Below are 27,583 nucleotides of genomic sequence, written 5' to 3' on the forward strand. Positions count from 1 at the left end.
ATTCAGGGGAGACATGGTCGTCCGACTGATAGATGGATGGTACAAACAGGACAACACAAGAATGCTTTCACTTAAAGCTAAACTTTACTTAGTCTCAAGCACTTACACACGTGTGCAACAGGTTAGTAAAACACCCCCTCCCTCGATAATAACCGAAGTTGAATGTGGCTCTCGAGTGGCACCAGGCAGGCTTCCGATGGCCAGTCTTCCATCTGCCGGTGGGGAAGAAAATGCATCCAGATGTAAAGAGTCCTCAAGGAGTCCTCAAGGTGTCCATCCAAGTGTTTCCAAAATTGTCCCCCAAAACTCAAACTTTCCTTCCCTATTTATCCATTAGTATTACAATAACATGTCACTCAAAAACTTGTTAGGCAAGCACTTTTTAAAGGTTAGGCAAGAGGCTTTCTTCTGATCATCACTTTCACCAGATGTGTTTTTTCTTTTTCAGAGACTCCAGGCTCGTGGGCCCCGATAGATATATGTCTTAGGGCATTTAGACAAACCTCCTGTTTTTCTTAATGTATAGCTCAGCAATTACACTAGAGATATGGCCGTCAGGAAGGATGCGGGGTCAAGCTGCCCTCTCTGTGGCACCCAAAATACCCTTCTTCCCCCTACCTGACTTGGTCATGCTGTCTAGGCCTATTTTGGGCCTGTTAGCTTGGTTGCTAAAGTTCAAGCAGTAAGCAATAGTGGTTCAGGCACATTACTGGATTTGCCGAAATCTCCCTGTACAACACCAAACCATTTATTACCAACACTGCAGCAAATCACATTATTACTTCTACTTATTGGCCTTCTTTTTTCTCTATAAAGTTCTTGGTTCGTTAAAAAGAAAGTGGACATTTTTCTTATGTACTAAGCAAAGTTTTCTCAAAGAAATTGCAAACATTTAGTACTAGATAATCCTCCCACAAATTTCTACATGCAAACTTTCCCACTACTGTATATAATAACATTACTTTAACTCAATTTATGCATTACTGGAACTTGAAATAACACATCTAGCATTTTATCTTAGACATTAAAAAGAAATTGACCATTTAAAATACTGAGTACCTGGATCTGGGAAATAGTTTTATAATGGGTATGCATGTTTCACCATAAATTAAAGATAAATTATCATTACACTGAAATTTTGCTGACAGACTTACATGTTTGGGGGAAATTCTATGGCTTGTTCTACAGGTCAGACTAGAGTAGGGCTGGGCAACATGCAGCCAGGGACCGGATCCGGACTGCTTAACACTTTGATTCAGCCGGCCCACAGACTGCATCTAGCTGCTTTCTAATTATATCCTGTTGCCCGTTTCACTGAATTTTCAGGCGGTAGCTATGGTAGCAGGGTCCTATTTAAATGGCTCCCATCTGTGGTGCTACTCCAGCAGAGGCCAGAGCTTCATGCCCTTTAAATAGCCGCAGCAGCCCTGGGTGGCCCACCGGGTAGCGATAGGGCTGGGAGCCACAAGTTCTTCACTATATTTTTAATTCAAAGACTCTGGCCCCACACAACTGAGGGGAGGCTAGTCCCCAGCTTCTGCCCCGCCCCTTCTGGGGGTGGAGCCGGTCCGTGACCATGTACTAAAATTCATTAAGTGGCCCCACTCCAAAAATTACTGCCTACCCCTGGACTAAAGGATTACAAATTATCCTTTCTGGCCTTGGAATGCATGTCTCTATGAAACCATGGATTGGAAACACAGCATGGAAACGCCCTCTGGTGACTTATGACTAAACTGAAAATTTTCCAGCCTGATCACAGTTAAGTTGCATGACTGGGCCTTATACACAGTTGTTCAAGTCTGAGTTTCCTCTCATCAAATACATTATATACAAAAATACCTAGAGTGATTGTATTTCCCAAAGGGAAAACAGGATACTAGTGGAGCCCTCCGCCCATGCCAGGTTGGCATCACTGTTCACCTGAACCCAGCCTGCCCCCCATCACAACTTGCCCCCTCCCTTGCATAATTTGTTTGCAAGAGCAAATGGGACAAATGCCCACTTTTGCCAAAAACTGTTGTGACAGCAAGGACAGGGCTTAGAAAAGGGACTTTCCTGACCAACACAGGACATACAGTTACCCTGGAAATACCTGATAGTTAAACAGTCAACCCCAAGCAGGCCTCTGCATTCTCCATGTTGCCTCCGATGCAGAGAACAATCTTTCAATTGTTAGGTATCAGGCCTTCTTTCACCTCCTGCAAATATGATTCTTCATTCCTGTTGTGTTTGCCACAAAAAACTAATCCATGCTGCCATTGCCTTGGCAGCTGCGGGTCTCACCGTCAGTTTTAAAATCAGCTACTCAAATGTAGAACTGAAATTGTACACAAACTCTGCTTTGCTGGGATAGCTATTTAAAGCGTGAGCCAAAAAAAAGCACTTTCTAACCAAAGTAAGCAACATTAGACAATCGTTCTTTTTAGACCACTGATGGTCAAGATAAGAGATTAAAGGGCTCTCAAAACAGTACTGGTGTCTGTTTCTGCTGCTTAGTTACCATATTCCAACCGTGTAGGGTGACAACCTCAGAAGTATGTGCAAAGCTCATTACTAGACGTCAAAAGGAGGCTATCTTCCAATACTTTTTTTGTATTTAAAAATACTTAAACCCATTGGATAGTAATTTTATTGCCTAGCTAAAGACAGAATAACTCAGGAGACAGTTAATAGAACAGCTTTATGTCCCAGTTTCAAACTCAGGCTTGTAATGGCCAAGCATTATCTTTTGATAGTCTCAATCCACTTTCACATGTTGTCATTTCTGTATTGAACAGGAACTGGAGGAGCTTAGATACTCAGCTACTGAAACATTAGGTAGACACTAGAGGGGTAATTTACATTGCTGCAGCTTGCTTAATGAATACACAAAATATTTCAGGCTCCAATTTTAAAAGGCAAGAACAACCTCAATATTTTAGGGTTACCAATAGCTCTAAACATTTGCTCCTGAAGATGGGAGGCTAAATTCTTTGTTATTCTGCACATAAGACTCATTACCTTAAATAGATGTTACACAGAACTGTGGATGTACATTCTGGTCCTAGGCCAAGCCCAAGAATTATTTCTATAGTGTCAGATTATCCTGTAGTGTGTGTGTGCATGTAGTTGCTGCTAAACCTGGTCAGAGGGCACATACAAACCAATAATGTAGAATGATACTTATATAACATTTTTCATGTATACATCATAAGCTTGTTGAGAAAGGTGAGCAAACATCATCTCAGTTTTGCAGAGGAGTAAACTGAAGGACAGGGAGAAAAAGATTTGACCAAAGTGATATAGCAGAGCTGGGAACAGATCTCAACCCTTCTGTGTCCCAACCCTACCCACTGACCCTTTGACTCTGCCCCAGAATAACCGTTGGAGTAGCCTCTGGAGAAGCAGACTAAACTTCCAAGATGTGTACCGGATTTCTAAGGGGCACCGAGGTGCAAGTGTGTTACCAAATCCAATCTGGCAGACATGAGACTCACTTAACCTAACTTCAGAATGGAGCACAACAGCTTTTCAAACAGCATGCTGAAGTACCACTCTACCTGTCCTAAACTGTTCTGAAGTTGTCTACCTTATGCAAACTGTAAGATAAATACAAGTAAGGCCGCTCATAATTACCCACACTGGACTACACATTGAACCTCTACAAGTTTAACCTCTTTAGTCCAGCACCCAGCTGAAGATTTAGGACACAGTGACTTACACATTCTCAGCAACCACTATTTTTAAATTAAAGAGCATGGCACATAAATAATAAGTCATAAGATGGTAAAACAGTATCATCATAAACTTCAAAGGGTTTTTTTTAATTAAAAAATTATTTAAAGACGTCAAATATGATCAATATTTTACAAATCTTCATTGAGACTATTTCTACTGACAGTACACATACACCAATAAAACCTGAAGAACTGAGTAGTGGATTATTCAAACCTAAAATAAAGCTTAGGTGTCATAAAAATCCAATAAAAATTACACTATTTCCCAACTAGGGAAGATAAACATCAACCAGCAAATCTTAATTGAATATACATATTTTAAACATAGTTCTATTTCAGATAGCCAAAGGCTAGTAATCTAGTAGCCTGTTAATTCACCCTAGATCAAAGCCACTGCTCATCTATTTATTTTAATGAAGACATAAGTAAATTCCCTATTTTACAGTTAGTCATCCACAATCATTAAAGAGACTAAGGCCAGGTCTACATTACAAATTGTGTCACACAGATGCGTGTGAAAAATGCACACCCCTGAGTGATGTAGTTATACCAACTTAACCTCTGGTATATACAATGCTGTCAATAGGAGAGCTTTTCCTGTTGAAACAGCTACTGCCTCTCATGGAGGTGCATTAGCTACGCCAAAGGAAGATGCTCTCCTGTTGGTCTAGTAGTGTTATCACTAAACTGCTGCAGCTGTGCTGCTGCAGCACTGTATGTGTAGACAAGCCCTAACTCCCCAACCGAGGAAAGCATTTAAGCATATCCTTAGCTTAAATTAGATATGCAAGTCCTACTAACTTAAGCCACTAGAACTTAGGCATGTAGTTAAGCACTCTTCCTGTGGGACTAACCTTGTTCATATGACCAAAAATCAAGAGCAACATTAATTCCTCCTTCTCTGCATGAGCAGGAAGTCAAGTAAAAGGAACTTATACATGAAGAGCCTCACTATGCCATTTCTGCTCATGCTGGATAGCATCTTATTATATGGGTAGCCCCACTGCCTTCAAAAAAGCAGTATTCAAGATAAGTGAGGGTACTAATGTACGTAGCGATTACGGAGACAATACTGGAGAATTACAAGTGAAGCATTCAACTTTATGTTTAGTTCCTGGATTAATATCAGCTCCCAGAATTTGAAGAGAGAATCTGGCTGACATTTAGGATTGATGTTTTCATATAAAAGAAAACTAGGTGTTTATACACCACCGTGCTGGGCACCTTTGAAAAAAGCTAAGCTAGACAGAAATAAGGAAAACAATGATGGCTCAAAGATGGATACGAAGCTGCTTTACAAAATAGTTAACTATTATACATTCATCTATATGTGCCACTCTTTGCAAGATACTTTTCAACAGCTCATCAGGAGAAAGGCAACACATACCTTAGCTAATTTCTGATATAAATAGACAGGATAAGCAGTGTGCAGGTGGATGGCACAAACTGATTCATCACATAAATCAAAATGGAGAAGCAGTCTGGAGATGGTTCCTTACCACATGGCCAAGTTCAGACCACAGAAAGTTTCATCCTGATCAATATAAAAATCACACAGATGTTGTGTATACTGGCTAAGCAACATTAACAGGCACTTGGCTAGGCTGTGGTGCTGGAGACCCGCTGTTGATGGGTTGCTGAGGAATAGCAGCTGGTTCCATTTTGCTGATGTGTGTTATGAAACGTAGACGGAGTTTCAAAGACGGTCTTAAATTGCAAATAATTTTCTCTACCTATAAAAGTAAAACAAAAAAAGAACACTCAGGATACATCAACACTGTAGCTGAGAGCATACTGCCCAGTGCAGGCAAATGGACATGTACTAGCTCTTCTCAAGCTAGTTCACTAAACACAGCAGTATAGCTGGGGGATAGCAAGAGCTTTGGCTTGGCTAGCCACTAAATACATTCCCAAAGGGCAGGGCAGATTTGTGCTCAAGCAACTAATTTGAGCTGAAACTTGTGCTACCATCGCTATTCCAGTAGCACATCTGTCTTTCCACATTCCCCAAAGCATATTCCCAGCTGCAGTATAGATATATTCACACATGCCAACAAATGCATTATCAAAACACAAAGTAATCTTACACTTTTTAATGCAAAAGAAGAATGATACTCTAAAATAGTATAGCAAGACAGATTACCATAAATGCTCCCTAAATGAATCCCAGATCCTCATTAATTCTAATCCCCAAACCTCCTCGGTCTACAAATCAAGTAAAATGCATTAAAAAAACATAACATTTATCTGGGCTTTACAATTTGTTTCAATAAAAGATTAATGTTCATGACCTTTTTTAGTGAACATTGGATGATTTTTTTTTGCTTTTGCAACAAAACCAGATAAAATGTGGTTATTTAATTTGAACCCAAAGCTCAAAGAGAAACTCAGAAGGTGCAGATTGGAACAGCACAAAAATTGAAAACACTGATGTTTATATAACAGCATTCTCACTGGCATCTCTTAAAGAAAATCAAATTCTAGTCACAATTGCCCAGTGGTTTGAAACTTGTCTCAAAATCTGACCTACAGCTTGTAACTATGAAAATCTGTACCAGTAATTGACTGGGAATGTATACAGACTGATTACCTGTGAAGGGTTTTGTGACCCCTTTACATTTAAGATCATGCACAAAAAGAAATCATGGTACAAATTGTGACTTTGCTCTTAGTGTCAAGGTATATTGTTCACTTACTTGATCTTTCACACTATCCCCAGTAAACATGTACTTCATATGATACAAGAAATCACATATAGGATCCATATAATTCAGATGTGTGCTGCACTGGTCCACATCCAGAAGCATTTCATAAAATGCCACCCCAATCTTTTTTCATAAATAAAAATAACAAAAATAAAAAGATTAAAATGTGTGCTGTCTGGATTCATGAGCTATATTTTTTAATTTTATTATTTTGTGAAGGAAAAATACATTTATTATGTACATCTTTTATTTATTTGAACATCCTGTTAAAACATTCGTTTTCTTGTGAAAGCAAGCAATGATTCCTCTGCTAATGTACACACACTCGCATTAGATCTCTCTGACTCAGCATGAGTACAAACAGCATTGTGGCCATGGTAGCTGAGGCATGGTTATGCCAAATACATACCTTCCAGTTTCACATGAATTTGCACGAGGCATGGCTCAACAATACCTATGCTGCCCTTCTGTAGTACCATATCTACACAGCTATTTGTGCTCATAATAGCTTGATGAAAGCTAGGCAAGAACCTGTAGACATGAGCAGAGGAAGTACTCTCCTACCTTTATAGCAGGGGTGGGCAAGAGGTGGCTAATAGGCCGAATCCAGCCCACAGCTGCCTCGCTAGCATCCTTACTACAGAGCAGCTGCAGCCGCTTTAAACAGCAGACTGCTAATTGCTATGCAGTCTGGGCAGGAAGGAGAAAACTGTGTGCACTGTCCCCGCCCCCTAGCAAAATCCTTTAGCTCCCATTGGCCAGTTTCTGGCCAGTAGCAGCTGAGAAATTAGGCTGAAGGCCCCCCCCTTACTCTCTGCCCCCTCCCGGCCAGTCCTCCCTCCCCCGATATCCCGCGGCCAGCCCCATTCCGCCTGACTCCCCCCACCCCCCCGCGACCAGCCCTGCTTTCTGTTGGCCCCCCATCTCCCCTAGCCAGCCTATTTACCCCCCCCATTAGCTGTTTCCAGGCCTCCCCCCCCTTCCCGGCCAGCACCACTCCCTTCCTGGCTGATCCTTCTCCCCCCATCTCACCCCATGAAGCATGTCCGTTTTTTTTTTTTTTTTAAATGACTACCTGGTAACCCCTAGCAATGATCCAGGTTCTTGGAGTCTTTTTTTTTTTTTGGCTCAACAACTTTGGTGTCCCCCCTCCCCCCTTCACCAAAATTTTTTCCCGGTGTTTTTTTTTGAGGGGTGGTATTTTTGTTTCAGCCATCTGGTAACTCTACTCAGACCCCATACTCCCTGCTGCACTGCAGTCCTCTATCCCAAGCTCCCTTACACACCCCACCTGCCATCACAGACCCCCGTGCCTCCTCCACAGAAATGCAGCCCTTGACCACTTACCAAAATCTTGGAGTGGACCCCCATTAAAAAATATTGCGCACCCCTGCTTTATAGTATAGATGTAGATTAACTAGTCCCATTGTGCCTCACTTTGGAAATTAAAATAATTTAATGACCTTCTTAAAAAAATCTGAATTCTGGTAGCTTGATATCTAATGCTTTTCATCACATACTTTACTAGGTCCAGAGTCAGCAAACTATACAAATTCCCCAAAAGTGTTCCAAAAGTTTGTTTGTAGATTGATTGTTTTGAACTCGTGGAGTACATGCTCCCGTAGAAACATTATTATAAATCAGGGGCTGGCAATAATTTTTGATGGGGGGAGGCGAGCATTCCAAGAATTTAGTAAGTGCAGGAGAGGCTGCAGGGTCCAGAAGAAGGTATGGGTGTAGGAGAGGATCCTGACCTTGAGGAGGAGTGTAGGAACAGTGCAGGATCTGGGAAGGGGTTGTGACCTGTGACAGGGGTTTGAGCTGCAAGGTCTGGGTGGGATTACAGGTGCAAGAACAAGGGTGCAGAGGAGGGGCACAGGCTAGGGGGAGGGAGGGGCTGGAATGGCAGATGCAGGCTCTGCCCGGGAGGTGCTTAACCGAGGTGGCTTCCAGACAGCTGCCCAGCAGGTCCCCTAGGCAGGCTCCCTGCCTGTCACAGAATCATAGAACTGGAAGGGACCTCGAGAGGTCATCGAGTCCAGTCCCCTTCCCTCACGGAAGGACCAAGCACTGTCTAGATCATCCCAGACAGGTGTCTGTCTAGCTTGATCTTAAATATTTCTAGAGATGGAGATTCCCCCCTCCAACCCTCCAGGCAATTTATTCCAGTGTTTAACCACCCTGACAATTAGGAAGTTTTTCCTAATGTCCAACCTAACCCCCCCCCCCTCGCTGCAATTTAAGCCCATTGCTGCTTCTCCTTTTCTCAGAGGCCAACAAGAACAATTTTTCTCCCTCTTCCTTATAACACCCTTTTAGATACTTGAAAACTGCTATCATGTCCCCGCTCAGTCATCTTTTTTCTAAACTAAATAAGCCCAGTTCTTTCAGTCTTCCCTAACAGGTCATGTTTTCTAGACCTTTAATCATTCTTGTTGCTCTTCTCTGGACCCTCTCCAATTTCTCCATATCTTTCTTGAAATGCGGTGTCCAGAACTGGACACAACACTCCAACTGAGGCCTAACCAGTGCAGAGTAGAACGGAAGAATGACTTCTTGTGTCTTGCTCACAACACTCCTGTTAATGCATCCCAGAACCACGTTTGCTTTTTTTGCAACAGTGTCACTCTGTTGACTCATGTTTAACTTGTACACTATGACCCTTAAATTCCTTTCTGCAATATTCCTTCCTAGACAATCACTTCTAGGTTGTATTTCCCTAATTTATAAGAAGGTAATGCGAGACCATAGCAATTGCTTTACTAAAGTCTACGTAAACCATGTCCTCCCTAAACAGTTTATTTTAGGGGAAGAGGGCTGAGGGGCGGGTAGCATTCCCTCGCTCAGGATTGGTCAGGTCCCGAGGGGTGCCAGATTAGAGAGGTCCAACCTGTAAATGAAAGCACTGGGTTTGGTTTACACAGAGCTCATTGCAGGACTGGAGACTTTAATTTAAAAAATTCTCCTGCTTTTGAATTTCTAGGACAAGACAGAATTAAACTATAAAAGCCAGGACAAGAGCTGTATTTTACCTCTATCATACATCGTGTCCTCTCTTGCTGAAACCGCTGTAGAAAAGGACCAACAAGGTGGTAAACATAAAGTAACTGGAATTCTGTCTTCACTATGGGTATCAAGACTTCAGTGAGGAATCTGCAGTATTGTAAGCAGGACACATCATTATTTAGTACATTTATGTTAAATTTATGTTATGTTATGCCACCAAAATCAACACAATTTTTCAACATTTAATATTATGGTCATTCGTTAGGCTCAAGCATTTGTTCATGTATTTGGAGTTCTGTTGCTCTAACCCAGCAAGAAGATTTTGCTATGGTGGAAATACAATAGAAGTGTTTCATCCTCTCCTAAAACTCAAACGTAAGTGCTCATGTTAAAAATGACTGAACACTTGCTGAACAACACACGGTGCATGTCTACACTAGAAAATAATTTTGAAATAACTACATTTGAAATAATAACTCCTGAAATAAATATATGGAAATAAGCTTATTCCCCAAGGAAAGAAGCATTATTATTTCAAAATAATCTGCCCCTTATTTTGAAATAAAAGGTTTGTTAGTGTGAACTTTCAACTTGTTATTTCGAAATAACTTTGTAGCTTAGACCAGGGCTCTTAGAACCATACTCAGTATGTCAGCAAAACTAGCACTAGGGATCATGACGGGGCAATGAATGAGTCTCACAGTCGCAAGGACAAGAAGCTGCACAGGCTCAACCAAGAACAGCCTGGAGAATGAAAGACAGAGTCAAATTCAGGTATCTTGGATAGCGACATTGGCACTAAATTACCGAATATGGTCATCTAATTGTCAATAGTGCTTCATGGCATTTCCCACCAACATATGAAATGATAAATCCAGGACAGAATATTAAAAAGTGGAAACTGAGTTAAAGCCCACACACGTGCTTTATGTTCCCACTAGTAATGCAGTATGGAAATTCATTTTAACTAAACTTTTAATAATCTGTAAAGTGTGAAATGCTACAGCTTCCTGGCTTGCTAAGGACATCTCCAAATCTATCAGTGCAATGTCTATTAATTCAACAAAGCACTGCCCCCACTGGCAACAAATACTACATACAAAGATTAAAGACAAAATTACACAAAACGGATCATAATTTATAGCATTAGCAAGCGTATTGCCACTGTCTATATTAACTGCAGCCAAACTGTAATGAGTAAGAAAAAAATTAACCACAAGTTCAATGAGACAGAATATACTTTTCATCACATCTTTAAAGCTACCATACACTGGTGGAGACGCCAAAGATACAGGTTAAAAAAACAACAACAAAAAAAACAGCTTTAAAAATGAAAAGACCTGACCATCATCCATGTTTAGAGGATTTTTGGATTAGTTATTCTGATTTGCTTTCTCTCCGCACCATACACTTGCCTGGGTACATATTGGATGTATTGTTTTGCTATACACAGTATGAAACAAGTGTCAAAGTGTATTGTAAATTACCAGTTGCCGATTATACATACTTTGGAATGAGAGAAAGTTGACCAATGCTAGAATGGTGCCACACAGCATGTGCCAATGCCAAAGTGTAGCTGCAGCTCATCTCAGAGTAAGACTGATGGCAAGCTGTGAAATCAAATAGCTGGAATGGGTAACCAACCCACTCTGTCTCTGATGTCAAGCTAGGACTGTTGATAACGCTGACAATACGATCATGGAGGACAATCCAGTATGGCTCCTGGTAAAACAACCCCCATCCCCCACAAATGATTGTTACTTTTTTTTATTTTTAGAAGAAAAGGTAATACTTTCTTTCCCATCTTCCTCAGATTACTGTAAATTATTTAAAATATTTATATAACATTCTTAATTTACACAAATGCTTTACCTACCCATTTCCTGACAAAGGGAGACAAGACAGAACACACCACACAATTCAAGAGAAGGGAACATGTGGATTGTTAATGAAAATGGTGGAAGGATTATTTGAAAATATGGAATTTAAAGAGTTAGCTGAAGCAGCAGAAAAGGATGCTGGTTAGTGGAAGAGGATAGGGGAACTGTTCTAAGAATAGGAATTATACAAGGCACAAGATAAGAATGGCCATAATAGATCAGAGCAATGGTCTATCTAGCCTAGTATCCTATTTTCCAATAGTGGCAACTCCCAAAGAGAATGAAACTGAACAAGCAACCATCAAGTAATCCATCCCCTGTTATCCACTTCCAGCTTCTGGCTAATAGAGGCTTAGGACAAGGATGGGAAAAGGAGATAAAGGGAGGTGTGAAGGTAGGAGACTCTAGGGAGCAATGAAAGCAGAGTTGCAGGGCCTTAAAGATCAATGGTGGGCAACCTGCAGCCCAATGGCTAGATGCGGCCTGTGTAGCCCATGAAACATTTTGTTTACTGTTGCCGATACACAGGATTGCCAGAGTCCATTAACTTCTGAGCATGAGTTCAAATCAGCTCACCCTACAAATTCTAGGTATGCAAAACTACCCTATCCTGGGAGACCCTCTGGATTATGACACTCTTGCAGTCCACTGACATGAAGAAGGGCCACTCATGAGAGCCACTCACTAGCCTAAGGAGCCAATCACTGTTGTAGATGAAGATGAGAAGCTTACATTTTTTACGATGAGAAATAGGAAGACAAAGGAAAGGGGCTACAAAGGGATGTATGATGTAGTTGGGGGAGGAGTGTGAAAAGGGAACTGGAAGAGAAAAATTATGGAAAAAAAAGGAAAATGAAATTAAAAACATTCATCCAGTGCTAGGTCATCAAAAACTCAAACTCAGCATCTTCAGAAGATGAAAATTTATACTAGAAATTTAAACACATTTATACCTATTATTTTCTATTGTTTTCCTTTTACAAATTTTACATTTCCTTTCTATGATTTATTCCTATTCTATTATTCTCTAAAAAGCTATATGGAATGTGCAATGTAGAATTAGTGTTACATCAGACTTCTTATCTTGGGGAATTTTCTGACTTCACAGAATGATTTCTCAAGCTTGAACACTGCACCAGAGATTTTTGGTAGTTAATATATAGTAACTTTATTTGCCCACGAGGTACCAAGGAAAAAAGATTGCAAAAAATCCACTTTTCCCTCCTTCTTTCCCCCCACAATATCCCAACAGTGGGTTTTTGTTCCGATACTGAAGGGAAAAGCAAAGACGTTTCATAGGCTTCCTAGTGGCTTTTGGAACTAAAAAAGCTCATCACCTAATAAACCATCTTGTTAAGTCTTTAAAGTGCTGCATAATCCTGTCTTTTGTTTCAGCTAGACCAGACTAACACGGCTACATCTCTATTACTGTGCATTAGAAAGAAACCAGTTCCACTGATCCCCCTCACACACTATCAAAGAGACTATCAGCTTTTAAGGAAAGAAAAAATTCTCTCCTTTGTTCAGAACATTTTAAAATACATACAAACTCACTGGTAAGGCTGTGATAATCAGTCCAATAGCATTCATCCAAGCTGTGATATTCTCTCTTGGCACCAGAGGCTGACTGCAAATAGAGAGGGGGAAAGTATGAAGCTATATTAGATAGTTCATGACTTTTGACGTATTTATGATGAATGAAATGTACTCCTAGAGAAATTATAGAAGTTTTGTCTTATAAACACAAACATGTGATTTTCTGGTTTAACTAACTGGTTAACTGAGTACCAGTGACACTGCATGGAAAACTTTATAAACAATTTTTGTCCTGTACAGACTGGAGGTATGTTAAGTTGCGATTAATTAGCTAATTGAGTAGTCAACAGAATTTCCACTGGCTACTCAATTAGTTGATTGGGGGAGAGGGGGAGGGTAGGCGACACTTGTTACCCCCTCTGCAGCTCTGCAGTTTAAATGTAGTAGGAGCCAGGCACGCAGGCAGCCCAGCTCTACTACATTTAAACTGCAGAGCTGCAGTGGGGTAAGCTCCCGGGAGCAGTGTGTGCCGAAACTAAGCAGTCCCCAACAGGCTCTTACTACATTTAAAATGCAGAGCTGCAGCAATCCATTCGCTGGCGCGAGTCATGACTGGTTAGTCCTGGCTGACGCTGGGCCTGGAAGCTACCCCCGCCCAGGACTCTTACTACATTTAAAATGCAGAGTCACAGTGGGGTTAGCTCCTGGGCAGGGGGGGGGGGGGGGGGCAGCTGGCACGAGACAGGACTGAAATGTCCTAGATTGTGTTGCAGCTCTCCCTCCCCATATCTCCTCCCTGTACCGCAGAGCCGGTGCTGGGGAGAACCAGCTTTTAAGCCAGCTCCCCAGAGCACTGGCTCCTGCTTCCTTGTCCACTCCCCCTCCTTGCTGCCTCTGACACACATGCTTATAGCCTGATGGCATAGGCTTATTGGATAGTCCACTAGTCAACTATTCCCTTACATCCCTAATAGTTTGAACCTCTCTAGTCTAACATTCTCATGTCTGGTAACATCCATGGTCCAGCATTATTTTAGTCAGCTGAATGTCCACTTATCATGGGTGTGGTCAAGTTTCCTGTGATATCATACAGTTTGTTTACAGCCAGTCCTGGCTCTTAGTGTTCTGTGCTGCTGTTTAGCTCTATTTTACCCCTAAATGTCCTCTAAGTGCCCAGTAAGCAGTGGCAGTGTTGGTAATGATGCTAGACAATATTGACCTCCCTTAGTTCAGCAAATTCTCTGGTTTGGCACCAGTCAGGTCCCAAGGGTGCCGGACTAGAGAGGTTCAATCTGTAACATGTTTTCTCTTAAGATATCTTAAGAACAGGCATTTGTATATCACAGTGATATTGGCTCCTTTGTTGACTTGTTCTCCCATCTCCCAAAGCCTGCATGAGGACAACCTTCCCTGCCTGAATAAGGTGTGAAAGGAAATCTTTTCTTCAACCTATCCTTACCGCTTAGAGATGGCCATCTGCGTCACTAATTAAATGCAAAGTGCTCCCTCTCCCACTACAGCTGTTTCAGTATCTGTTGGCCCAAAAAGCAAGATGTTGAACTTAGGAATCAAGTCCAAATGTTTCATGTGGCAATGCATACTGAGATCTATAAAATGCGGTTCTAATATTACATGGCAACAATGAACATTATTATAACAGATGTTAAATGCAATACAAAAATATTAACTATTAGAAAATTTACTCAGGGTTGCTCAGGTACTTAAGTCAATTTTTGTTTTTTAGAAAATAAAATAAAAATGTATGTGCTTCATTTAAACCATTGCCCTGGGGTGGGGCTGGGGATTAGGGGTTCAGTGTGCAGGCTGCCCTGGGGCGAGGGGACTACCCCAGCCCTCTATTACCACAGCAAATTTGAGCAAGGTGAGAAATGCCTCTCTATGGCTGCTGCTGCTGCTCTAGAGGGTACATCTGAGGAGGGTGCATGTCCCCCGGCTGGGGAGGAGTGCAGCAAATTGCACTTTTCCTTGCTCCCTGATGAAGGGGAACAGCCACAATGTTTCTTTTTAAAGGGCGCCGGGGGGGGGGGGGGGCTCAACGCTGGGGCAGTCTGTCTGGTCATTCTGTCTCTTTTCTGGTTTTATGAGAAGTAATCCCATTCCAGGCACATCCCATTTTCCTAGCACAACCAAACCTTACATTCCTTTACATTATGAGAAGAGGAAGCTGTACGCTAAATGTGGTAGTCCTAGATCAGTGGTCTCCAACCTTTTTATACCCCAAATCACTTTTTAAATCTCTGAACAGGCGAAGATCTACCGCCCTGCCCCTTCCTTGAAGCCCCGCCCTCTATATTCTCCTCCTGTCTATCACTTGCTATCCCCAGCCCTTACTTACATACTCTGATAAACACTTTATTTTTAAATGATGCGATGTATAAAACTAAAATCACGTGTTTATAGTTATGAAATAAATGGTCTGTTTTTTATCCATGCTATTTAAATCTAAAATGAAGCATTTATAATTACACATTTTGTGGGGACAGAGTTCTGCGGTGGGGGGCAGGGAAGAGGGAACAGGGTGCTGGGAGGGCAGAGGACAGGGTTCTGCAGCAGGAAACAGAGTGCCAGTGGGGACAGGTTTCTGCAGCTGGGGACAGGGTGCCAGTGGGGACAGGAATAGGGACAGAGTTCTGTGGCTGGGGACAGGGGAGTGGGGACAGAGTTCGGGAATGGGGTGCCAGTGGAGGCAGAGAGTCCCCTGCATCTGCCTCCTCCCAGGATTCCCTCCCTCCAGAGGGAAACCAGCGCGTGCCTGCCCTGGGGCCGACCCCTCCACCCCAGTGCAGGGAAGCCCCGCGCGCGCACGCCTGCCCCAGGGCCAACCCCCCCCCCGCGCGCGCGCCTCCCCCGGGGCTGACTCACCCCTCCTGTGCGGTGCAGGGAGCTCCCTCCCGCAGTACACCCGGGAGAGCAGCTAGCGCTACTTCCGGAATCGCCGGAAATGGTGCTAATCTGCGGGACTTCTGTCCATCCCAGGGAAGCCTACACTACCTCCATTTTCACTTGAGGTAGGTAGTGGGGCTTCTCGGGGGTGGGAGGGAAATGGGGGCGGGGCGGACAGGACGCCTCGTGATTGACTGGTCAAAGCCTCGCGATCATCGACCTGTTGGTGACCACGGTCCTAGATCTTAATGCTTAAGAGGAATTCTTGAACAGACAGACACACTCAAAGACAGACAAAGTCTCTCAAATATATAGCACATGACACACTTTTGGACCTCAAGCATCCTACCAATTTTTCTGTTTTCCTCCCCACCATCAAACATCTTCTATTACAGTAATTGATAACCCTTCCCACACTGGATGAGGGGTGGTACACATGGCTTCCTTCTCAGCCTGTTAGTGCCTATGAGCACACTAGATAAGTTGCTCATAGGCACTAATGTAGGTTGCTTCCTCTCTTTCTCCTACAAGATGCTGAGGCAATGGGCTCCCTCTGCAGCACTTTCAGTCAACAACAGCACAGGGATCCAAGATATAGGTATCTATTATGTGCATGTTTTGTTCTTGGCTCTTACAAAGGCCTCCAACAACATACTATGGCTCACCTCCTAAAGGTATCAATATATAAAACAAAGTTGAAGAAAATGAAGTTGTAAGAACTGTATAGCTTTTTGGAGCAAGCAGTTCTGTAAGTCCAACATACCTTTTTAACACAACATTTAGAAGTGCATTGCCCACATCCTTTCCTGGAACAGCCAAAGCCATGAGTTCAACACAGGTAACATGAAGAGCATGGGCAGCTGGGTTAGGAAACTCATTGAATCTCCAGTCGCAGTTTGGAAATGGACCAGGTGACTTGCCAGCCATAGGTAACAATGATTAAGGAAATCAAATTTCTACAAGGGGATTGGTAAGAAGCAAACAGTGTAGTTCTGCATGTACAAAATGTATGTATAACAACCTATATTTAATACCCGCAAATAGTCTCACAAATTCCTGATAAGTGTATTTTTTATAACACATCACACACTAACTTGTCTTAAATACAGGCAGTCCCCGAGTTACGCGGATCCGACTTATGTCGGATCTGCAGTTACGAACGGGGCGTTCCTCTCCCTGGTCTCCAGCAGACCAGGGAGAGGAAGCAAAGCGGCGGAACACGTGGGCAGCGGACAGGGCTGTCCGCTGCCCACGCGCTCCGCGGCTTGGCTCTGCTTTGCCCCCCCTCTGCAGACCAGGGGGACGGGGGGAGGGGGGGCAAAGCAGAGCCAAGCAGAGCCAAGCCGCGGAGCGCGCGGTCAGCTGACAGCCCAGACGCTCTGGGCTGTCAGCTGGCCGGGCGCTCCGCGGCTTGGCTCTGCTTTGCCCCCCCCCCCCATCCCCCTGGTCTGCAGACCAGGGGGACGGGGGGCAAAGCAGAGCCAAGCCGCGGAGCACGCGGGCAGCGGACAGCCCCCGTGCTCCATGGCTTTGCTCCGGACACCTGTGGTACAGCAGCTGGGGCGCTGCCAGTTGGTCCCGTAGCACCGCTCTGGGCGCTACTGGACCAACCGGGCAGCACCCCAGCTGTTCTGCCCCAGGCGTCCTGATTCAGCCACTGCTGGTCAGATTCAGCAGCGGCTGAATCAGGACGCCTGGGGCAGAGCAGCTTGGGTGCTGCTGGGTTGGTCCAGTAGCGCCGAGGAGCGGCGGCGCTACTGGACCAACCCAGCAGCACCCCAGCTGCTCTGCCCCAGGCGTCCCCAAGTCAGCCGCTGCTGAAACTGACCAGTGGCTGACTACAGGAAGCCTCTGCCCCAGGCTTCCTGGAATCAGCCGCTGATCAGTTTCAGCAGCAGCTGACTTGGGGATGCCTGGGGTTCTTAAGTTGAATCTGTATGTAAGTCAGAACTGGCGTCCAGATTCAGCCGCTGTTGAAACTGATCAGTTTCAGCAGCGGCTGAATCTGGATGCCAGTTCCGACTTACATACAGATTCAACTTAAGAACAAACCTACAGTCCCTATCTTGTACGTAACCCGGGGACTGCCTGTATGTGCATTTGGATATTGCATTTGGGCCATTTCAGAGTCCATTTACTGTAACCTAAGATGTTTTGTTTATTAGAAATATGGTGAGAATTAGAATGTTTCAGTAGTCAACATAGTGAAAAAAAATTGAACTAGAAAATAAGAAAAGAACAGCCATATTGGGTCAGACCAAAGGTCCATCTAGCCCAGTATCCTGTTTATCAACAGTGGCCAATACCAAATGCCCCAGAGGGAGGGAACACAACAAGTAATCCTCACGTGATCCCTCTCCTGTGACCCATTTCCAGACAAACAGAGGCTAGGGACACCATTCCTACCTATACTGGCTAATAGCCATTGATAGACCTAACCTCTGTGAATCTATCTAGCTCTCTTAAATGAACAAAGAGCAAATAAAAGTGACTTAGTACCACTGAAAATTAGAGGCATTCCAGATCAACACTACAAACAATCCAATGTTTTCTTCTACTTCTAGGACAAAGGAATCATTGGCATCTTTAGATACTTAAAAACTTATGCAAACTAGGAAGTTATATACTTTTAGTTTCCCTTAATCAGAGAAAAATGAGACTAGCTCCCTGAGAGTTGGACATATTTGCAAAGTAGAAGAAATATTGGCGTTGAGGGAGGATAACATACTGTGCACAGAGAACTGCCAATTTCTCAGCAGGTTAGCATTAGAGAAAACGGGAAGAGAATGGCTAGGGAGTCAACTGTATGAACAAAACTAAGCTCTAGTGACATGAAACTAGAACAAGGACAATGTTTCCTTAAGCACAAATCATTATTAAAAAGATATTGTCTACAAGCCTTCCAATCAGTTTGCAGTAATAAGTGTCATCGGGGATCCACGGATTATCTTCTCGTACATTCATAGCAGACTTGATATAAGTGTCACTTAGACACCAGCCTTGTGGTCGATTATCTTTGAGAGAACCAATGATGGCATGGACAAGCTTCCGTTTGAGATTTGTGCGCTCTCTTAGATGCCTCTCATAATAATGAAGGGTATTGTACAGGTATGTCACTGGACGGTCTGCCAACAAAAAAACCCAGAAGCATAGTAGTCTTGCACATAATTTTATATTGGCAATGGTAAATGCATGCAAAGTTAAGGGTGACGTAAAAGCAGTTACACCAAGCAGAAATGCCTCATGTTTTTATTATTACTGTACCACTATGTTTAATCAAATTGGACAAAAAATTTGTCTAAACTGTGGTGAACACCAGCATTTCTTGGTTTGTTATATTGCATAAAACATTATTTACAAATAACTGAACTCCTCCTACAAGGCTTCCGTCTATACACAGCATTGGAGAGCATCTCATGGGGAGATCCCAAGAAACAATGAATAAAAGGAACAAATTAACACTGTGGTACCATTGTTACAATATGGTTTCGGTCATAGTTTTAACATGATTTTGTAATCATGTTCAGTAAGTTAAAAAATGTGTCTGAATACTGCTGAGAAGGAAGAGGATGGATAGAATAGGCAGCATTTAACAAGGTTTTTTCTAACAACATGTATTGTATCAAAGCTCATAAAACACTGAAACAGCTAAATCAGTATTCAAAGAGAGTTGGCCATTAAAGGTTATGTTAGTATAGTGCTCTTCAAAACAGTTAGCTATAAAGGTTTTTGGTTTCCCATTGTGGACAGAACTTTACTGATATGCACCATGATGAAAAATCTATAGTAACTATATAGCAAGTATAAAGAGCTAATATAATGTGCCTGAAGAGCTTACCATGGAATTTGTATAAACCTCCTAGGTGATCTAGTAGAGTCTCCAGAGATTTGGAAACTGGAAGCAATTCCAGAAACCTGTGGATTACAATGTCAAATACTGGCAGGAAGCGGAGGCACACATTTCCAAAGTAGATTGGTAGATACTGGGGCTGGATCTGAACAGGAGGGTTGACCTGTTCTGCCAATCCTTCAAAATACAACTTCTCTGGATATTTCTGTAGAAATCACATACAGAATTTTTAAAAATAGTATACTGAAAACATTACTCGGTATTTGGATTACTTTAAAAATTGAAGCTACATTATACTCTATTCTGTAGATACATCCTAACAATTTGGAATTGTATGTATACACGAACATGCAAAGAGAAAGTATGAATTTCATAATCAATTGGTTTCATGAAATTTATGTTTGTGTGCAAATTCCTAAATGGATTATCATTTTTATCCATCAAAGTAACTATAATTGGACAAAATATAATATATACTTTTTTTTAAGTATTTTTAAAAAAGAGATATAGTTTATACTTCCCTGAACCAGTTTTAGTAAATTTGAAAGTACCAACAGGAAATTAATCCTGATGGCAGGCAGGCAGGCATACCATCACTTAGAGATTAAGAGAAAAAACAACTCTAGTTTACTTTATATTCTTCCTCTGGAGCCTAAGAACACTCCTCTGTCATGTACTGAATCAATACATCAAAAATAATTTGTATGTGATTCCACCTGGCGGTAAGGGATGGATAAGGAGCCACACACACACACAACAGGTGTTGATTACACAGTATAAAGCCCAGCTGGATGCTGCTTACATATCATATGACAGGGTACAGTTTAAGATTTATATAATATTCCAGCTGTCACAACCTGCCCCAGCCCGCAGTTCCCTCTAAACACTAAAATCCTGTATTTCTTCCTCAATGGGGCATTGCATTCTATTTTAAAAACTGTGGAAGCTTACAGAAGACAAGTTAAATCTGCTCCTTAATGATTACTAACACTTAAATACATATTAATGAAAAAAGCCAGGAATCTATATTTTCTCCAATTCACAAACACAAAGGAGACACTGAGGTCCTTGTTTTTTCTGTCTTCCAGAAAAATCAAAGATTAAAAATGAGATTCAGATGAGCAGAGACTCCTAGTTTTTCAGTCACTTCTATCTTTCAGTATTACATGCAAATTTTCTTTTTACATTATTTCATATACATAAAATGATTTTACATTAACCTAAATATTCAAAAGTTACTAACATTAAATGTATCTTTAAATGTTATTATTGTAGTATTGGTTGACATACTGAATAGCAGAAGAAAGCATATATCCAAAATGCAAATAGTACACAAAACAAAGGACTATGTCAGCATCCCAAATACACAGCACACATTACATCAGAGGATTATACAATCTATGGTACCTTATGATAACTCATGTGTTTAGTATGCCAATCATTCTGTAGCCAGTGCTCTGGAGAATTCTCCTTCACAAAATCACTCACTCGATTTCTGAAATCATTAGGCTTGAGTAAGAGTAGTTGAATTATGAAGTAGCAGACCTGGGCTTCATTTCCTTCATGACTGCGCATAGCCTTTAACAACAAGTAGTAGTAGTAGATTGTAGAACAATGTCAGATTTATAACAAATGCTGTTTACTTTCGTTCACAGATTTCTAGGCCAGAATGGACCACAGTTGTCATTTAAGATTCCCTGTATAAGAAAGGCTATAGAACTTCTCCAAAACAACTCCTAGATGAGATCTTTTAGAAAAACATCCAGTCTTGATTTAACAATTGCCAATGATGGAGAATCCACCTTAACTATTGGTAAACTGTTCCAATCGTTATGTATCCTCATTGTTAACAATTTTAGAGTGATAAAACATCTGAATTTTAATACAATTGGTAACCAACTCACCCATACACTTTATTCTCTGTGTGTAGGCACAGAATGGAAGCAAAGGTCTGAACTCTGGACAACATCCTTTTCTAGTGATAAGCGCTTCCCAATTCATTCTTTTCCCAGTGGAGAAATTCTCCCATGGTTTTGAGTGAAAGACATTCCCAATCTATCCCAGATGCCAAATCCATTTTATGAACATCTCCCCAACAATGGCATCATCAAGAAAGGTAACCCAGTTCCTAATTCTAGTCATTTTGAACCACTCTAGTCTGGCACTCTAGTCCAGCAACATCCATGGTCCGGCATGATTTTAGTTAGCTGGATGTCCACTTTTCATGGGTGTGGCCAAGTTTTCAACAGTCCCATCAAGTCAATTTACAGCCACCAGGCCTGGCTCTCAGTGTTCTGTGCTGTTATTTAACTCAAATTTGCCCCTAAATGTCTCCTAAAAGCCCAATAAGCAGTGGAAATGTTGGTAATGCTGCTAGACAACACTGACCTCCTGTGGTTCGGCAAATTCTCTAGTTCAGCACCAGTCAGGTTCAGAGGGTGCTGGACTAGAGAGGTTCAACCTGTACTTGTGGAATTGCAGACACTGCATTCAGTTATTGACATATCTTCTTGAACATTTCTATTGGTAGCCCTAGCCTCCTATCAGGAAGAGAGATTATAAAATCTAGTTCGGTTTTTTGAGAACCAAAGAAAAGAGCAGGGGAAATGAAAGACAGAGCATGCAATTCCTCGTATCCACTCTTTTAAGACAACTAGCTGAGCTTTAACTTCCCTGAAATAAAGATTGTATTGTCCAAAGACTATGAGGTTTTCCATTTATTTGCCAGTATGTCATGTCTCATCCCTTTCAAAATATGAACAATCACTGCAGAGCAAAGAAGGAAGAGAACCAGCCCCATATGTAGTGTTAGAAATTCCAAATAATTCAATGCATTTATATCATCAGTGAAACTAGACAGTTCTCACCAGAGAATGAGATGATTGTGACACTTCTAGTTTTCGCTCCGAGGGAAAAAAAAAAATCTGTAGTTCTACTCTAGTACATGATTATTGAACTAGTACTTAGTCACTATTAAATTCAATGTATTTGGACAAGAAAGGATATAGTTTGGGAGGGGGGAAGGGTTTTGCTCCCCCAAACTGCAAGCTTTGGGAAGCATGGAACTTGCTCCCTATGTGCACCCTGCTGGTCTGACTGGAGCTGCTCCCCTAAACAAAAAAAGTCAAACTTCACGTATGAAAGTGACTGCTATAGAAGTGAATCAGAAGACATGGGTCAAATTTTGAATAAAGAAACATCTAGCACTTAACCTATTAAGGGAATACTTACCAAACACAAGATGAGCCTGTCCAGTGTTACAATGTTGTATTTCCACACCATGTCATTAAGAATCTCAATACATTTGTTGAGTTGCTGGCCTCCTGCTGATGTAGAGAACTCATACACCAAGAAATCTGCAAATGTTCTTACATGAGCAACCAGAGCTCTAGCTCCAATTCTCTCCAAAACTCTAGTAAGTAGAGAGAAAGGAATAATCTTGTTACTGTAACATATATACATTAGAAGCGGACTGCATAATTCATCAGGTTTCAAACTAGGGACAAGGGATGTGAAGTGTAACTGTGTATACAGTTAACGAATGAGCCTGGGCTCATCACTTAACAGTTACACACAGGCTCCCAGTGCAAATGGGGAGCTTACTTTTAAACTGGCTCTCTGCGTGCCCCAGCTCTTAGGGAGCTGCCTCTTCCTCCCCTCCTGTGCTGCTGTCTCCATATGAGAGGCAGCAGCATGGGGGCAGCAGCGCAGGGCATGTGGGAGCCGGCATGTGTGAGGAGCCAGCTGAAAAGCCAGCTCTCCACGTGCACTTGCTCCCATGGAGTCAATTACTTCTCCTCCCCACTTTCATGTAACAACTTAAATTTTCAGTGGTTAAATGTTTACTTAATTAAATGCATTAAATTAACATCCCTCCTTGGACTGGGACCCCAACATGGGTCACAATCCTGTTTTAATGGGGTGTCAAGAGCTGATGTTTGACTTGCTAGGGGGAGTCAGTGCTGAAATTCAAGTCCAAGACTCACTGCCCGGGACAAAACTGAAGGCCAAAGGCTTCAAGCCTGGCTCAGATTATAACCTGGGAATGAAACCCTTGATCTTTGCCCTCCCCTTGAAGCAGAAGGGCAGAATGGCTAGGCTTCAATCCCCTCTCCTGGGGTCATGTAGCAATTTTTGTTGCCAGAACGAGGTCACAGAACAATTAAGAACCTAATAATGTATAGAATTTGTAATATATTTTTGGCCTCACCTATTGGCATGACTGTGTTTCATGTTTTTATACAAAATGTGCATTCAAATAAAAACAATAAAAAAGCAGGTTAATAAGCATAACCCAACTTCCATAAGTGAGAGAACTCCAAGGTCAGGATACCATAGGCTGCTAATTAGAATTAAAAATATACCATTTTCAGCTTCATGGATTGATTCTGGGCTTGGGTTGTAAGTGACGAGTCCCTCGACTAGTCGCTCCCGCTCCCACTCCCCCCTTGCAGCGGGGGGGGGGGGGGGGGGAGGGGAGTGGGAGCGGGAGCAGGCACTGGAGGCTTAAAAGCCAGTTCCCCACCACCACCGTCTCCACAGAGGACAGGGGAGGTAGGTGGATAGCAGGGACTGGGCATGAGCCAAGCTGCACCTCTGCTTTTTAAATGTATTTAGAAGCACAGCATGGGGGAGCTGGCACGAGCCAGGACAGCTGATTCCTGGCTTGCTATGGGTCCTCACCGCTGTGCTTTAGCCTTTTAAATGTATTACGAGCCTGTCATATTAAAAGCCTTAATACACTACAGTATTAAAAGAGCCTTAATATATTTAAAAGGCTGGTGCGCTGTGGGAGGGGATCCTGCACGAGCCAGGAATCAGCTGTCCCGGGCTCATACTGGGTCCCTCCTGCTGTGCTTTAGCCTTTTAAATGTATTAAGAGCCCGACATTAACAGTGGGGTTAATTTCTGGGCTGGGAGTTAACCCCACTGCAGCTCCCCACTTATCGACTAGTGGATGGAAAATCCATCAAATAGCTGATGAAACTAAATTTAACATTCCTATTCTGGGTATAAATCTCTATAAATATGCAAGCATCAGTCTTGCAGAACTGTATTCTTCAACAGCATGTGTCATATGACATGCTGTACAAGTGTTCCCTCTAAGCTACACAGCTTCACAGGTGATTAATCAGCCCCACCTAGTCAGTGAGCTCCATGCATGGCACCCTGAGCCTCTAACTGGGCGGGACTGATGAATCACCTGTGAAGCTGTGGTTTTGGTATCTGACTTTTAACTAAAGTTATTAAAATAGATCAAATTAACAGTACATTATGAACACACAAAGTATCTGTAATAGTGCCTCAATATAAGTAAAACTCTGACTTTACAGACTGCTTATCTTTCTTCTACCATCAAAACCCCCCAATTCAACAAGTGAACCCTTCAGATGCAGCTGTTACCTCCCAATAAAAGTAAGCACATCATAGAAATGTACACAAAAAACAGCACCAACCAGTAATAAGTGCTACTGTTAACAGTATGCAATCTTTAAGGCATGTTACGACTTCATCAAAATCCATCACCTATCAATGTACTGAATCTGATACCCTTGTGCCCACCATATTAAAGAAAGCTTACCAGCCTTAAGCTATAACTGGTGTAGCATATAGCTGCACTTTTAGAAGCTCACCTGTAGCCAATCTGATTAATGTGATCAGTCTCTAAGAGCATCTTCCATAGGAGGCAAAGGAAAAGGGGAGGGGAGCCCTGCATGGAAAAGTGGGTGATTATATCATTCTCATTGGTCATAGATTTCCACTTTCGGTATTCCTCCTCCACATTCTTCTTTAGGTTAAAACGGCTTTCTTGGGGAACATTATTTTGTTTGAAAAATGCCTGAAATAAAGTATGTTTGTTATTAATTGGTAAGTCAGAAACATTTAAGCAGTGTTGTAGCTATGTTGGTCCCAGAATATTAAAGAGATGTGGTATATGAGGTAATGTCTTTTATTAGACCAACTTCTGTTGGAGACACACAAAAGATTGTGAGCTTAAACAAAGCTCTTCTTCAGTTCTGGAAAATGTACTCAGTGTCACAGCCACGCAAATACCAAGAGAAGCTGCTTCAATACAGAAATAAAAACCCTTCTGATCACATACCCCTTGTTGTCACTAACCACCCACACCATCTGAGGTATCAAACAACTACAACCGACTTAATGGAGATTTCATCCTTAAAGAAATCTTTCCTGAAACCACTCTTCTGGCCTTCAAACAAACACGCTCTCCAAAGACCAGGACACATTGGTCCTGCAGCACTACTATATTTTGCACTTGGGGTCCCAGTTGCTGGCCCCTTGTCTAGGTCCTGGCTATTCCTATGCTGCTGCCTGGTGTCCTAGCTGCTGACTCTAGCTCCTAACCTCCCTGTTGCCATGTGGAGTCCCAGCCTCTGGTCTCAGGCTCCATTCCAGGCTTTAACCAGGGATCTGTAAGCCTCTTCTCCCCCCACAATGGTTACAGCCCAGGGAAGTGAGGGATACAAACAGAGGTAAGGGCTGGGATTCCAGGCAGCAGCAGAGGAACCAGCACTGGGACCGGCATCTGTGACCCCAGCTGCACAGGAATCAGTGGCTGGGACCTGCCACTGGCAGCAGCAGCAGGACTAGTGGCTGGAGCTGGTGACTAGCACTCTGGGTGGTGGGCTGGTGGTTGAGACCCTGAAAGGCAGCAGGTTCTCTGAGCATGGGACCATGCTGGCTGCAAAGACTGGGGGTGCTGTAGAACCCTCTACACCCCTGCTTCTGGGGCCTATGGAGACCTGCTGATATTCTGCATTGAATCCCCTGGTTCAGAAATGTCTCTAGTTTGGCACAGTCAGATCCCGAGGGTGCCAGACTAGGGAGGTGCAACCTGTTTTCAGCACCAGCACTGTTTCAAAATCATTCATGATTTCTCATGGGGATTGAAGGAACAAGGGAAGAAAACTAATTACAAAATAGACAACAAAGATCGCACAGATTATTTCATCAGATGTTCAAGCCCTTAGTTTGCAACAATTACCTGCAATGGAGCTGGAAAACAGCTCAGCGTGTGTGAAGCCCAGTTGTGGGGGGTGAAACTCATGATAGTCTGAAGTATGTCCTTGCACCAAGTTCCCTGAATTGAATCGGAGCCTGTGAAAAAGTCTAAAGGGATACATGTGTAACATTAATCAAAAATAATGGATTGATATAATTGGATTTTCACATAGGACTAGATTTCTTCCCCACGTTTTTACATTAATAGGACTCAAATCTTGGGGAAACTCAGACAGATTTACTTATTTGTCTGTCTAAAACATTTATTTTGTGCATCCTCCCCAGTTTTTTCTCTCTCCTGAATGGGGAAAATGGGCTGGATTCAATCCTATTGAACATGCACAAATCAGAAGTAATCTCAGTTACAGAATTCCTATAAAGCAGTTGCGGAATCTTAATGGCTGTTCACAAATGAGCTAGAAATAACCCAGCTTAATTTTAAGACTCTAGCTGTAGCTGGACTGGCAATAGCAAGATGCTCCTAGCTTGTAAACTGAGCAGTGAGACATGGAAATCATGGAGACGCAGTAAACGTGGAATCCCAGGAAATTATTTTTACAGAACTGCATGTGAAGCATTATCTTATGAAGAATGCTAACTTAGTCAACGTGAAAATCTAATGTTAATGCAATATTAAGGTGGCAAAAATTGAGCAAAATTAAAGAAAATGCCAAAAATCCCTTCCCCATTCAAACTTTCATTCTCTTGAATTTTCTGAGTTTGTATTAATTCTCCAGTCAGTCTCCAGACTATAAATGAATTTCTTAAATGTGTAAAAAAAATACAAAAACGAAGAAATAATTGTTTACCTCTTCTAGCCAAAACACTGACCCCAACCTTTCAGGCCTTTATATATCATAAAAAGAAAGACACAAAAGACAAATTTTCTTTTGCTTTGCTGATCACCTTTAAGAAGATTTCTTCAACATAAACTTTAGCCCAGTTGTACATTCCATATAT

At 42.3% G+C, this 27,583-nt stretch overlaps 1 protein-coding gene across 2 annotated transcripts in view; it reads right to left on the reverse strand.

Annotated features, from left to right (window-relative positions):
• Positions 1–65: 65 nt before the first annotated feature.
• Positions 66–27,583, reverse strand: part of MED23 (mediator complex subunit 23) — a 60,318-nt gene continuing 32,800 nt past the window's right edge. For both annotated transcript variants that reach the window (XM_075924183.1, XM_075924182.1), the window contains exons 19-30: positions 26,607–26,731; positions 25,234–25,439; positions 22,832–23,012; positions 21,008–21,178; positions 19,589–19,805; positions 18,639–18,875; positions 16,514–16,679; positions 12,865–12,937; positions 10,938–11,152; positions 9,457–9,577; positions 6,416–6,547; positions 66–5,452 (exon numbers count right to left, since the gene is read on the reverse strand). In XM_075924183.1, the coding sequence (XP_075780298.1) occupies positions 5,294–5,452; positions 6,416–6,547; positions 9,457–9,577; positions 10,938–11,152; positions 12,865–12,937; positions 16,514–16,679; positions 18,639–18,875; positions 19,589–19,805; positions 21,008–21,178; positions 22,832–23,012; positions 25,234–25,439; positions 26,607–26,731 (2,003 nt within the window). In that variant the 3' untranslated portion in view covers positions 66–5,293. The remainder of the gene's footprint in view (positions 5,453–6,415; positions 6,548–9,456; positions 9,578–10,937; positions 11,153–12,864; positions 12,938–16,513; positions 16,680–18,638; positions 18,876–19,588; positions 19,806–21,007; positions 21,179–22,831; positions 23,013–25,233; positions 25,440–26,606; positions 26,732–27,583) is intronic.

Source organism: Pelodiscus sinensis, chromosome 3 (assembly GCF_049634645.1).
Source record: "Pelodiscus sinensis isolate JC-2024 chromosome 3, ASM4963464v1, whole genome shotgun sequence".
Classification (NCBI taxonomy): domain Eukaryota; kingdom Metazoa; phylum Chordata; order Testudines; family Trionychidae; genus Pelodiscus; species Pelodiscus sinensis.